This window comes from Dromiciops gliroides, chromosome 5 (assembly GCF_019393635.1).
Source record: "Dromiciops gliroides isolate mDroGli1 chromosome 5, mDroGli1.pri, whole genome shotgun sequence".
Lineage (NCBI taxonomy): Eukaryota > Metazoa > Chordata > Mammalia > Microbiotheria > Microbiotheriidae > Dromiciops > Dromiciops gliroides.
The window spans coordinates 222032282-222046988 of record NC_057865.1 but is presented as its reverse complement, the minus strand read 5'-3'; the positions used below and the strand labels follow the sequence as shown (position 1 = coordinate 222046988).

Here is a 14707-nt window from a genome sequence, read left to right as displayed (position 1 = left end):
CAAGGGGCAGACAGTTGAAAATTTGTAACTGGAACTCTGAAGAGCCTGGCTAGATAGATTTGGGAGTCATCTGCATAGAGATAATTAATCCTTCAAGGCCTGATGAGGTCCCCCTCAGAAAGAAAGTAAAGAGAATTGGGGAGGGCTCAACACTGAGCCTTAGGGAACACATAGGGCTGTGGTATGGACCATGAAACTGCCCAGAGCCTGAAAAATGGTCTGACAAGTAAGAAGAAAACCCAGAGGAGACTCTGAGTATCCAGGAGGAAAGTAGTTTAGCAGTGTTATGCTTGAAAGAAATTGAGAAAAGGCCGTGGGGGAGTGGGGAGGGAACGGAAATACATTAAGTGCCCTACTAAGCACTCTGCTAAAGTCTTTACAGAAGCTTCACAAAATCCCTTCGAAGCAGCTGCTTTTATCATCCCCGTTTTACGAGGTGAAAACCTGAGGCTAGCAGGTTGTGACTTGCTAGTAAGTGTATTTAAACTGGGTTTTCCTAATACCAGGCTGAGTGTTTAATTAAAAGTGCCTACTATGTGCCAGACACTGTGCTGGAGATACAAAGGGGAAATGGGGGGGCGGCAGTTCTTGCCCTCGAGGAGCTTACATTCTAGGGGGAGGAGGAGAAGGTACCCCAAATGGAGAAGTCCCAAAGTAGTTCAGCCTGGGGAGAAATGAGTTGTTGGTGCTGAGTTCTTTCCTTAAATAGAGATTTGAAGTGTGTAGGCCCAGGCTCCTATCTGAAAAGGTGGAGTATTTGGCAATTTAAAAATCCCTTGGTAACTTTGGAGAGTGCAGGTCAGTTTTTGTTTTTTTTTTTGTTTTTGTTTTAAATTAGAAAAGATTTGGAGACTCTGAGTTTCAAGGAATTTAACTGATAAAATGAGGGTATGTGTTTGTGTGGAGGGTAGTGGTAGGGTCGTCTAGTGAAGGGCTTTCTCAATATGGGATAGATAAATAACTTTATAGTCTTCTGGGAAAGAATGAGTTACATAAGTGAGTGTCTGTTTTGGGAGAGGATCAAATTTGCACAAAGAGGTACTGGCCTTGATGAGGACAAAGAAGATGAGTGGGTGCAGAGGATAAGGGTAAATAGGAGTAATCCTGAGCTGGGATTTGGCTAGGGAGGAACTTGAAAAAGGCGGGGCCCAAGAGATTAAAGGTAGACTTGAACTGATTAACTATAGAGTCAGGATTAAGACAAAAGGAAAGAGTGGTTAAATCAGAATTGGTGAATTGGGGGAGGGGGAGGAGTGTGGGTGGGGACTAAAAATGGATTTAGATAGGGAGATTCTGATATGATTTCCAAATTTTTTATCAAAAACATGCTGTACTTTTTGGATGGCAGTGAGATCAAGTGTTTGACCATCCTTGTGTGTGTCTGAAGTAAAATGGAGGAGTAAATCTTGGGAGGGGCAGATAGACCCAGGTCTAGAGTCAGGAAGACCCAAGATGGAGTCAGGAAGAGTCAGACATTACTGAACAATGAGATCTTGGGAGTGGAGAAAATGGAGTAATTGGGAGGTATTTGAAGGAACATTTCACATGTTTGTTGGAAGTCCTCAAATATAAAGGAAGAAGGGGGGTTGGTCAAAAGGAAGCCTCCAACCTCTGAATAGTAAGGACTTAACTGCTTAATTAGATTTGTTTTCCCTGATGTGGTGGGAGTGGGAGGAAAATAAATTAGGATTCAGAATTTTAAAAAAAATAGTTTGGGCAGGTAAAATTCATTGGAATACGCAATTGTGGAGCCCAATATTGGAGATTAGCCATGCCTTTAACCTACTCTCTAGTAGTGGCCTTTGTGTGCTATTTTAAATATCAATATATCTGGAGCACTGAGAATACTTTTATGAGACTGTGGCACAGTAACTCACACTTAAATGTCAATAGAGATACTTGCAAAGACCTGCAAGGTTCAATAAGTTCTGGTGTGGGTTTGTTTCTCCTGTCATCACCCATTATATTTTTTTTACAGCTTTTAAATTGCTACAGAGAGCAATTGGTCTGGATTGTAATGGATGGTTAAGGAGCTGCCAAGGATACCCTTGTATGGGGTAGGGAAAAGTTCAATACTGTTTTGATTCTATTTATCTAAATTGTAGGCTATGGCTTGAATATAATTCATGTTGCAGATACTCCAGAGTGATGGCAGAGCACAAAATTATACTGTACATTGAAGGAATGTTGGCCATTTTTCCAGTCCCTGAAGTTTTACAGTATTTTGAATTACATCTCTCTTAGTTGTACTATATCAAATTCCTTTTGCCTTACCAACATTTGCCAGAGTTTAATTATGTTTGAAATTCCAGGTTGTGGTAAATACAAATCCAGTTTTCTATTTGTGGCATTTCTGTCGTTGGTTAATAAAATGAAAAATCCCAAATTGTGTGCAGTGGTTTCAGCACGCTTCTTTTTTAGAAGTAGAGTCTTGAGGGTAATGACCCTGACGATCTCTTTCACCCCCAGAGCTGCCGATTTCCAAAATTCCTGCTTACAATGTGGTGTGAGAGTAGATGCTAAGTCACATTATTTATTATATAGCAATTGGTGCTTGAAAAATGTTTATGATGACAAGAATATGGGCATACTCTTGACTTCTGTTTTAACCCGTTGGCTGTGTGGACATGCAGTCTATCAAAGTGGCCTTTCCTCCCCACAAATTACAGAGTAAGCCAAACAAAATGTCACCTAATAATCACTAATAGTTTCTATAGGGTTTCACAGTGAGCAAAGTATATTTGATCCTTGAAAGTTGGTTAAAAAGGTAGTGGCAGCTATTCTTTCTTATCCCTGTATATGGAAATTGGGGTAAGACTACTTTTCTTTTCTTTTTTTTTTTTTGGCGGGTCAATAAGGGTTAAGTGACTTGCCCAGGGTCTTATAGCTAGTAAGTGTCAAGTGTCTGAGGTCAAATTTGAACTCTGGTCCTCCTGAATCTAAGGCCGGTCCTTTATCCACTGTACCACCTGGCCACCCCCAAGACTAAATCATTTTAAAGTGCCTTCTAGTTGCTGGGGATATAAAAAAGACAGATCCCTGCCCTCAAAAAGATGTGACTGTTTTCTACTTTTTTTTTTTTCCCTATGGTGCTGTTTAGTAATTTTTCAGTCATGTCTGACTTTGTGGTCCCATTTGGGGTTTTCTTGACAAAGATACTGGAGTGGTTTGCCATTTTCTTCTCCAGCTTATTTTACAGATGAGGAAACTGAGGCAAACAGGGTGATGTGACTTGCTCAGAGTCACACAGCTAGTAAGTCTCTGAGACTAGACTTTAACTCAGAAGGATGAGTCTCCTGACTCCAGGCCACTGGGATACCTAGGTACCCCCTGAAAAGTTAAGGGATCTGTCCAAGGTCACACAGCTAGTTCCCTCCTACTAAAAATTGTTAATTGTGGTGAAATGTAACATCATAGGGAATTGCCTGGTCTGTTATTGGGAAATGGCAGGTTCATTAGTTGATCCATCTTGTCCTTAAGATTGTAAGGGGAAATTTTCATTTAATTACTCACATGGGTGTACATTTAGATGAGTCTAGCCGGTCCAAAAGCTGGCATTGCTGGAAGGCAGCAGCCGGAAATCATATTCTTTTGCTAGATAGGTGTCTGTTTCCATATTCCCATGAAGTCTCTGCCACTTGGGTGGCGAAGTGCTTACTTCTTAGGACTGCACAATGTTCCATTACTACTTCGAATTTTAGTCAAATGTGATTGACTCATTGATTCATGAGGCATGCGATCCAGTACAGTTGTTGATTTTTTAAAAATATATCTAGAGAACTGTTTAATTTCTAGAATTATGATCTAGTAATCATCTAGTATCAGTACTTTGGTTGTTAAATATTTCATTTTATCAAACCATTCTTTGGGATTACAGACTCAACAGTTTTTTGTGGTAGTTTAAGAGTAAATTGATGAAATCCTCAAAGTAGCTTCCTCTTTCAGCAAATTAAAAAAATAAGCAAAGTAAAATGCACTATTCCATGAATAGTGGAGGTGTAAATAATCCAGGAGGTGGCCCAAGCAAGGTCTGGATAAACTTTTAAAAAAATAATAATAATTAGTCCCTGGGTAATTGAATTGCAAGTGTAGCTGAGTGTATTTTAGCAAGACTTTTAGGAGATCTTCTGGAGCTATGCTGACCAGAGATCTTCCTTTCCTGTCACTCCTCTCTGTTAATAAAGTTTGTGTAGTCTATATGTGGCTTGTTAATGATAGGGGTGTTAACGACCACAGTTAATCTTCCTCCCCAACTCTTTCCTAATTCAGTCTTTTAAACAGACATTTAAACAGCTTTTAACTTCTTGAATTGGGTGCTCATGAGCTTTTTGGTGGAGGTGTAGTGATAGTTATCAGCCCATTTAACAAAACCTGAGACAGCTGGGACAGCTGTAATGTGCAACTCTATGGTATGTTTTTGTTAAAATGCCACCCGGCTACTACTTTGGAAATCATAAATCCAGTGGAAGAAAACATCTTTATAGATGGTGTTTTACTTTTATGCCGTTCATGTAAGATACCTAAGACCATCAGTGCTCAATTCCATAAAGAACAAAGAACAGATATAGAACAGATTAAAGCACTCTTTAAATTTGGGTTCTTTTCATGAGCTCATTTCCCTGTCATGAGGCTGGATGGGACGGAGTGAAGGACTGGTTATATAGTATTTGTGTTGTAGGTGATATTTAATCTTCACCCAAATCGTTTTGCTGGTCTCATCCAGGCAGGATCTCTATCCCCTAGAGCAGGAGACCTCGAGCAAGGCCCCAATCTGATTTAACCATCCAAGATTTTTTGTTGTTTCATTTCTCCCATGTGGTAAGAGATTTTATTTATAACCTTTTCCTCTCCTGACATTTAACTTTGGGCTTTTCACTAATGATGATGTAGAAAAGGTACTGTATTCTTTGTGGGCTAGGAGAGATTTTATTGGAACCTTAAAAAAAACTATCAAGGCATCATTGTAGTCCATCTTTTATAGTAGTTGGCCTGTCTTCTTCCTCAAAAGAGCTGCCTTTGGCTTGCCTAGTGGTGCAGAGCATGCTAACAGATGCCTTATTTTAAACACTACCAAGCTTCCCTAAAGGCATGCTTAAGGACATACACTGTCTGCCTTCAGTCATGGGGAGGTCATGAAAATGTGTTCCACATGTGGCCCAAGACAAGCCACAGAGGAATCTGGCATTGAAAGCGGTGACCGAGAAGCAAAAGAATAAAGCAGGATTAGTATAAATACTAGTGGTCCAATGTGGGTGGTTCTGGAGCTTAGTTGTTTTGTGTTGAAAGAACCAACCATGAAATTCATTGTTAACTTCCCCCAGCATTCGCCACAACCTCCTCTGTGCCCAGTTGATGAGGATTAACCGATATTTTAAACATTCTTTACCTTTTTGTCTTTCCTCCCCCACCTCCCCAGCTTGCCCCTTCTCCTTTTTGGAGAATTCATCCGTTGGATGATGTTGCTTGTCAGCAGCTTGGAATGTGAATTCTGACTGTGCCTGGCTATAAAAGCCCTTTGATATCTTTCTGGTGGTTAGCTCAGCGGCAGTCTGGCTCAAGCACTTTCTCCCAGCAGACTCCTGGAAGGAACAACCCTAGCGTTCAGAGATCTGTGTGGCAAATTTGCCTCTCATTGCTGAACCAAAGCCTTGATCAAACCTGACAGTACCCCTAGCCTCTCTTGTCCCTTGGGGTCCTAGCTGCCGGAATTGATCTATGGATGATGCCTTTACCAGAAAGCTCTCCACCAGTGCTCAGGAGAGACAGGGTGGAGAGCCGTTTTGCTTGAAAGACTTTCTCCAGAAACATGAGAAGCATCAGGCCCCATCCCGTGGCAATTTCCACAAGGATAAGGTTGCACTTGGATGCTTGTCCTCAATTTCTTCCTGCTTGGTATCTAGATTCCACCTTAATCAGTCCATCATCCTGCCAGCACTGTCTCATTTCTCATGCTGGTGAGTGGCCTCCTCCCATGCTCAATGTGAACCACCAGTCTTGCTGCTTTATCTGGTGAGGGCCATGGCCCTTAAATTGTCCATCCAGCTTTGTGTTTCATTTGACCCTAATACACTGGGTCGAGCTGTCGAGGAGAGAATTATGTTCCCTCGGCTGTCTGAGTGCATTTCTCATTTCTCACTGCTGCTCCTGAGCAGATCTGTAACTTCAAGGTTAAGATAAGACACATTCCATCAGAACCATGTCGTCATCCTTGCCAGCTTCTGATCTGTGACTGTCCGGGAGATTTACCGGACAACTGCATGCCATTCTTTACGGCATATTAGGGTTGGACTCTGACTCTTGGCAAAAACTCAAGAGTTGATCTGTCAGCTGTTGCAGAACCTGTTTCCCAAAAGGAAAGTGGCACTGCCCCCATGCCCCTCTGGCATTTCTTAAAGGTGTCCCTGGAGGAGTAACATGACTGGGGCTGCCTCTCCCTCCCAGTTCAGCAGGCAGAGGGAAGGGGGGCAGAAAGGAGGTAGAAAGCTTTGTGTGTTTCCCCCTTTGCAGTCGGTTTGTTTTGTTTTTCCCTTTCTTGAGTGATCCCACAGAAATTCACTGCTGCCACCGCCATTGTCCCCCACCCTCTTACTCCCTTATGCTACCAGTTGCTATTAGTTACTCTTTACAGCCTGCAGTCCCCAGAGCAATTCTGCCTCTCCAGTAGTGATGATGAGTGTTTGTGAGAACTGAACATACCTGGGCTTGTTCTCTGAAGGCTTATTAGTTCCTGCTGCTCCAAAGCACAGTGCTTCCCAAATCCACTCTTGTTCCTCTTTGCTTCTTTAGCTCCAAGGGTTACTTTACCCCTCAGCACGTGATAAAGTTTAGCAGTTCTGGAATTTAGAAGGTCAGAGATTCCCTGCTGGTGTTCCAGCAGGATCCTAGCATACCCTTCCCCTACTCTTCTCTTTCAGCTTTTTGGTTTTTCATTTAAACTCACTGCCTGGAAGGGAAGGAATGGAGTAGGAGAAAGTCAGTTGGTTCATTTCATAGGTAGGGAAACTGAGGTTTACTGTACTCACAAAGCAAGTTAATCCTTTTTCTTTCCAGAGCAGTGCTTTGCCCACACTCCCCAGATCAAAGCTATAGAAGAATCAGTAAGAAAAGGCAAGGTTGGTACAGTCATTTGACAATTTGTATTCCATGGATCGTTTTGATACAAGGTAATTTGAGGAATTCTTGTAATTTTTGATCTTGTCATTTCTCTGATGCCCCAGAGTGATTTTCTTTTTCTTAATAATCTCAATAAATAACCACTGGCCCCAGCTTCTTCACATTTGAGTGTTTCTGTTGTCCATAGACTTTACGTTCCTTCTCTTCTTACCCTGGCAGCACCTCCCTGCTCTAAAGACAGGGCCTGTGAGCCATAGGGGGATTTTAGGGCTCACAGGATGAATTCTTTAGAGCTACGAGAAATGATTTATGGAATTCCAAATTTGCTGGTGTTTCTTTTCTCTTTGTCTGCATCAGTCTTCGTTTTCTCACGTACTTGTCTAGTTTTTAAATAATGATTTCAGAAGCATAACTTTGAACCAAAACACCAGAGATCATACATGAAAAGGTTTACTTTTTCCAATCATATTAAGTAATCTCTAGGTAGCAGTGGATTGAGCCCTGAGCCTGCAGTCAGGAAGACCTAAATTCAAATCTGGCATCAGACACTTTATCAACTGTAAAAGGGACATAATAACGGTACCTACCTCCCAAGGCTGTTGTAAGGATCAAATGAGATGACATTTATAAAGAGTTTTAGCACAATGCCTGACACATAATGGGTGCTTTAATAAATGCTGCTTCCTTCCCCCCCCCCCCCTTAATTTATTTCCTCAAGGTTTTTTTTGTTTGTTGTTTTGGTTTTTGTATTAGAGCCTTAAAATTCACTTTTCTATCTTCACAGTGAACCTAGTATCATGGGACCTGAGTTCAAATGGTGGCTCTGGCATTATTGTCTTTGTGATCTTGGGCAAGTCACTTTTGTTGGCTTCACTTTCCTCACCCGTAAATTTTAGGCTTAGGCCTCCAAGGCCGCTTTATTCATCTTAGCCTGTGATTGAGCTGACAATAGAACTTCTTGGGAAGCTTCCTATAGGGTCAGATTAGGAGAGCAGCGGCAGGTTGTCTCCCATGTCCACCCCTTTGGACTTGATTCCTTCTCTCTAGCGCTTCTGCCAGACTCTGCCCTTCCTTTCCCCCCCCCTTTTTTTTTTAAATCCAACTTCCCCAACTTTTCCCTGGGAAGTCACTTGCCCGATTTGAGCCTTGCCTATAAAATGGGAGTGAGACCTACTGCCTCCTTCCTTCTAGGATTGATGTGGGAGAGTGTCTGGAAAGTCTTTGCCAACCTTTCCGGAGCTCAGAAGGCCAACCGTTATATATTTAAATTTGTTCGATCGTTCCCCCTGGGTTGGAGGAAGAAGTTTGTGTTTTTGTTTTAGAGGTGTGGTATGGCTGGGCTGGCTGACTGCTTTTTGGGGAGAGTTTAGGTGTTAGCCCTGAAGCTGTCAGGCCGCCCACCCACCCGCCGCCTGGGGCCAGGGAGGCGCCAGCCAACCTCTCCTCCCAGTTTTCACTGAAAAGGAAAGTTCAGCCTTTTAACTTTTCCGACTGCCTCTCCCCCTCAAGTGCTGCTGCCAGTTGCCTTGGCAACTCAGTATGGCAGTTGCGCAGTGGCGCCTAGACAGCTGGGTGGGGGCGGGGGAGCTGCCACCCCGACAGGCCCCAGACCTGTGAGGGGAGGCCCCTCCTATATTAGCCCAGAGGGAAAGAAAGAGCTGGGGAGATCCGGTAGGTAAAGGAAGGGGCCAGCCTTCTTCTTGCCCCTTTTGGGCCTCTTTACTGCCTGAAGGTGCAAGGGGAGTTTTGTCTATTCTCCCTCTTCAAACTGAACCAAACAAATGTAAATCCCTCTTTTCCCTGGTGAGGCCACAAGGCAGTTAAACACCGAGCTGGTTTTAACCCCAGCGCTCTTACCCAAACTGCCATGCTCCCGGAAATTCCAAGGTGAGTGGGGGGAGCAGGGGGGGGCGCTCTGCTGGAACATGACATTTCCTGTCTTTGCCAAGGTCGGTGGCGTCTTTTATTGGTCATTTGGTATTTCAAATAAACCACATTTCCCCCTAGAGAAGCTTACGGAGTTTTGCCATATTGGTGGAGAATGAATTTTCAAATGGCCCTGCCCCTTTTGTCTTCTTTTCTTCTTCCTTCCCTTCCTACCTTCCCTTACCTTCAATGTGCAGAAAACTCTTGAGTTTTACTCCAGGAACAGTGCTGGGTGGGGGGAGTGTTTGTGGGTAAACCAGGACTCCTTCTGGGCTGGATTTTTGAATCCCAGGAATTGTCATTTCTAACTATATCCATAGATGACTTCTTCCTCGATCTTGTTTATTTGAAATTAATTTGTAAAAGCAATTTCTGCAGCCACCTGCCTTTCCCCCTCATCAACTCAAATCATAGTGATTATCCTGTCTTACAGCATTACTTTTTTTTTTTTTGGTGGGGCAATGGGGGATAAGTGACTTACCCAGGGTCACACAGCTAGTGTCAAGTGTTCGAGGCCAGATTTGAACTCAGGTCCTCCTGAATCCAGGGTACCACCTAGCTGCCCCCAGCATTACTCTTAAGAGCTGTCCTCTCTACTTTTCTGGAATGATCTGGCCAGAAAGAAAATTTTGTTTTTTTCTCAGGGCACACAGAAGCCCCTCTAAAGATGATAGCAAAGCCAAAATGGAGTCTTGCCCAAAAAACCAGTTTCTCTTACTTCCTTACCCCAGAAGGGCTGGACCATTGAACACAAATAGAAACCCCAAAATGATGATGCTGCTGATCCCTTGGAGTACATATATATCTCTCAGCTTATCTCAGTTTCTATTTGTGTTCCTTTGCTTTGCCTTTACTCTAGCTTGTGAATAGCCTCTCTGTATTTCTAGTTCCCATGTTGAAGCTTCAGATTGGAGGCTCTTCTCTTTTTCCTCCTTGGCTCAAGAGTCAACTTCATTTGAGAGGAGGGTTGCCTCCCTAACTGTTGGTATTGGTTTAGTCTTGGGAATTACTAAACAGATCATCTTCCACTTTGGGTTCCTATATCTAATATCTAGGCATTTCCCCCCTACCCACTCTCCTATCCTCAGCAGAGGTAAGCTTGCCACAAGCAGAGTTTTAAAGGTTATGGGTGGGGGTAGAGAGAGGTGTTGATAATCATCTTCAGTTTTGTAGGTTAATATCCCCAGGGAAAGAAACTTGGGTTGCTTAAGGGAGTCCCTAAAATCATATTGCTGAAGAGCCATTGTGCTACAATTAAGGGCCTGGTCACAATTATCAGAATAGGAAAAAATTATTATTTAAGTTAAGGCTTTAAAAATATTTTTTAAAAGAATTGCATTCTGGGGCAGCTAGGTGGCGCAGTGGATAGAGCACCGGCCCTGGAGTCAGGAGTACCTGAGTTCAAATCCGGCCTTGGACACTTAACACTTACTAGCTGTGTGACCCTGGGCAAGTCACTTAACCCCAATTGCCTAACAAAAAAAAAAAAAAAAAAAAAAAAAAAAAGAATTGCATTCTTTAAATGAAGAACAGTTTAAGTTGCCCCTGGGCAGGCTTTGAGGTGCTCTGGCCTATTCTTTCATTATGGAGATTTTTTTTATGTACTTTTTAAGTTTCTTGGCTTGGATTTAGATACCAAAATAAATTGGCAGTGTTCACTTCCTGAATATCAGGCATTGAGGACTTACTAGGTTGGCCTTCGGGGCCCTTTGGAACCTCCAGTTACAATTTTGGAGAAAAGGGTTTGAGGGCATAGAGTTGTTTGGAGTTGACCCATTTATTGAAGGACTTCTTAAAACCTGTCTCTCAGATTCGATTCCTCAGTTTCCCTGGGGGCAGGGATTGAAAAAGCTTAAGCCCTCACTCACTGTGGGTCCTAACTGTCTTGCCCTTCCCATTTGCAGGAACCGGGTGGCCTTCGTCCTTCAGGTGAAACATCGTGCGCTATGGGAAAGAAAACCAAGCGAACAGCCGATAGTTCATCTTCAGAGGATGAGGAGGAGTACGTCGTGGAGAAGGTGTTAGACAGACGCGTGGTTAAGGGCCAAGTGGAATACCTACTCAAGTGGAAAGGCTTCTCTGAGTAAGTACCTTCTCTCTCTGTCTCTGTCTGTCTTTCTGTCTCTCTCTCTCTCTTCTCTCAGGCATTAGTGCCTTGAGGGGATCTACAGTGATAAAGGTTTCTCTTGGTCCTCTTTTCCCCCTCAGACTGCTGGGAGTCAGGGAGTGCAGTGAATAAAATGTTGGACTAGGAATCAGAAGACTTGACTTTACTTTTTTCAGCTCACTTGAGCCATCAACCTTGGTGTAGTTGCTACAGTTTGCTCTGAAATGATAACTGGTGTTACATACAGTGAACTCTTGGGGAGAAAGATAACCGTATAAGGCATTTTTCTTTGCCTAGGAATGGGGAGTCAGTTTAGGTAGGGAGGTCTCCATTTAATATAAAGGGGAATCTTTGCTAATCCAATGGTTTAAAAATGAATTTGAACTCTCTAGAGAGCTCTCTGTAGATAAAATGGTTCTAGACATCTTGTTTAAATCATAAGGCAAGTTGCAGAGGTTTTCAGCTAGACCTCCCATGGGTGTCTAAAACAAAGCTTAATAGCTTTCCATAAAACCCCTTTCCCTCTTTTAACTCCTTTGTTGTTGTTGTTGTTGAGAGCATACCATTGTTCCAGTCCCCTAGACCTAGGTTCCTAACCTCCCAACCATGTTGGAAGCTTCCCTCTCCCTTAGGCCTCATAAGCAATCAGTTACCAAACTCTGTTCTGTCTCCAGACAGATCTAGCGGCTGTCATGTCTTCTCCATTCACTTCTCCATCCCCCTAGTTCAGGTTCTCAGGCATCTCAGCTATACTTTTCCACTAGTCTTCTGATTGGTCTCCTTGCCTCCAGTATCTTTTCTCTCCAGTCCATCCCCCTCACTGCTGCCAAAGTGATATTCCTAAAACAGCAGGGCTGACCCTGCTCAAGAAATTCCAGTGGCCCCCTTTTGTCTTTAGGATCAGCTACCAACCCCTCTTCTGTTTGCCTTTGAAAACCCTTCGCAATCTAGCTCCAGTCTACATTTCCAGGCTTATTTCATATTCATCTCATTCACATATTAACGTTCCAGCTAAATGGGCCACCTTGTTGTTCCATCCCTGTCTCCCCTTCCTAGAATGCACTCCTGTGATCCTGGCACTGGAGCTAGAGAGGACCTCATGGCCTTCTCTTCCAGTCCCCTCATTTTCCAGAGGAGAAAACGGAAGCTCAGAAATGCTAAGCGATTTGCCCAAGTTGGCAGAAGCAGGATTTCAACCCCTGTACACTAATGCTTCTCCTCCCATTAGACCATATTCTCCCCTCTTCACCTGTGTCTCTTAGACTTCTTAGTCCTTCAGACTTCTGTCCTAGTGCTCTCTCCAATGGAAAGCCTAGCCCTATCACCCCACATGCTTGTGCCATCCCTCTGCAACTGAGTTTGTATTTTATTGTTCCTGAGCCCACCCCTCCCCTTGTCCCATTGATCTTTTGATCCCTGGCACCTAGCAGTGTGCATATCTAGCGATTCATAAGTGCTTCTTAAATTGAACTGATTGCTGTCCTCTTCCCTTTGAAGGAACCTTGGTTATAAGAGCTATGGGGATGCAATGTTCTCTTTATGTCTTGTCTTCCACCCTGACTAAACTGTAACCCCCCCCACCTCCTGCATTGAGGACAAGGGCCCATGATCTCCACACTTTTCTCCATTCCCCAGCCTTAACACACTCTTGGGTGATCAGTCAGTGTTTGGAGCAACACCTGTCCTTAGCTATACTGAAACCATTCTTATGGGGGGGGGGGGCACCACGCAATCAGAACAGAACTAGAACTTGTGGGCGTGTAGCTACATTTTTTGACTGGAACCCCAGAAACCATGGTGTCTTAAAGAGAGTACTTGGAGACTGTCCAAAGCAATCAGCTACAACCTTTGGGCAGAGGCAGAAGAGAGAGGGGGACGTCAAGGCCCTTTGGGGAAAGTTCTGGTTCTAGAATCAGGAGCCCAGTTCAGATCCCACCTCTGATGCTTAGTTAGTGTGACCTTAGACAGAACACTCAACCTCCTTAGGTCTGTTTCCCCATCTGTGAAATGAGGGAGTGGAACTAGATGGTCTTTGAAATCCCTTTGAACTTTAGATTTCTGATCCTCTGACCCTCAAGCTGCCCGAAGTATTGAGATTTTAAAAGAAAAAGAAAAGCTTGAAGAGGCACTGGACTTGTCTCTCTAACTGGAGAGGGTAGACATCCAGGCCTCGTGGGCAGCTGAGCTCCCTGTTCTGATTCTTTGTGCTTGAAGAGCAGCTTTCAGATGGGTGGTTAGAGAAAGGTAACAGCAACCTGGAGGCATTTCCTGGCCATTAGCCTTTCCCTGAGGCCTGCCTGGTGACCTGGAGTTCATGGGTGAATGCATTGCTATAAGGATTAAGAACTCTGGAGAGAGAAACTCCCAAAGTTTCTCTGCTTAACTTGATTAAGTGCGAACTGATTCAGTGAACCAAACAGAAAACCTGTTCACATTGGGAGAAAGCTCTGATAGTTCCTAGAATTTGACCTATACTATTCAGTTGGACAACTACCAAGATCAAGATGTTTGTTGTAACCTAATAAAGCAGAATTCCCATTGGCTTGGCTTTACAGATGTTGGGAAATTACTGAATTAGATAGTCATTGTTTTTAAAATATCTTAAAACTCCTAAACAACATTTTAAGTTTACAGATTCAAGCTCTCTTATCACTGGCTTTCTCTACTGAAGTCCTTCTTCACTGTAGATGTGCTTCCTCGTCCCCCAATTTCAAAAGTGACAAATGGGCTGTCTTTACAATAACTCTGGAATGGGTTTTGTAAATTTTATAGGGGGAAGGGGGAACTGATTTTTAGAGAACTTGAGTGACTAGTCTCTGGTCACATAAGTTTTTGAGTCAGATCTGAGACTCAGACCTAATTCTGTTTTCTTCTGCCAAGTTGAAGGCTCTTTCCATTGCCACATTTCTAGTGACTCATTAAATTTAGGCCCTGGAGCAACAAAGAATAGTAAGATGCTATCCTTGCTATGATGATGTGGGTGACTTTTTAGTTCTTACTGTTGGTTCCCCTAAATAAAGGGCTTGAATGAATGTGTAACTTCGTTGCCTGAGTTGTCTGACACTTACTACTACAGGATATGAATTAATATGTGAACTGGGCATTTTTAGGATGATTTACGAATCCAGTAGAACAGCACTAGAAATGCTTTTAAAGTCATTGATAGGCAATCTGAAATCTCCAAATGTGAATCTTCTATCGCATGTTTCAGCCTAGAGGAAGGAGGAGAGGCCATTTTTTTTTTTGGTTTCCTCACCCTGACTGGAAATTGTACTTAAGGTTTTCTAAAAGTTGCAAAATGCAGAGATCGTACAAAGTCTAGGATGTAGAATATGTAAGGTCATTGGCGGACTTTGTGACAAGTAAAACTAAATGTGTAGTGATCTATTTTCTGTCCCCACGTGTAGGGAAAGCTAGCTAGGGTTTACTTATAAATTAGAAACTTTAGCACCAGTTTTTTGGGCATTAAGAGAGAACACGTGGAGTTCAGAAAGATAGGAAAACCTAGCTAGGATCTACTGGAGAGAGAGGAGAAAAAAGCTGCCTTCACCCTGGCCACAA

At 43.1% G+C, this 14707-nt stretch overlaps 1 protein-coding gene across 5 annotated transcripts in view; it reads left to right on the top strand.

The window, feature by feature from the left end:
* Positions 1–14707, top strand: part of CBX5 (chromobox 5) — a 32964-nt gene that overhangs the window by 8096 nt on the left and 10161 nt on the right. For 3 of the 5 annotated variants that reach the window (XM_043965618.1, XM_043965615.1, XM_043965619.1), the window contains exon 2: positions 10944–11122. In XM_043965618.1, the coding sequence (XP_043821553.1) occupies positions 10986–11122 (137 nt within the window). In that variant the 5' untranslated portion in view covers positions 10944–10985. Of the gene's footprint in view, positions 1–8646; positions 8785–8895; positions 9001–10943; positions 11123–14707 lie in introns of those variants that run through there. The other 2 variants (XM_043965616.1, XM_043965617.1) reach the window with 2 other exon arrangements.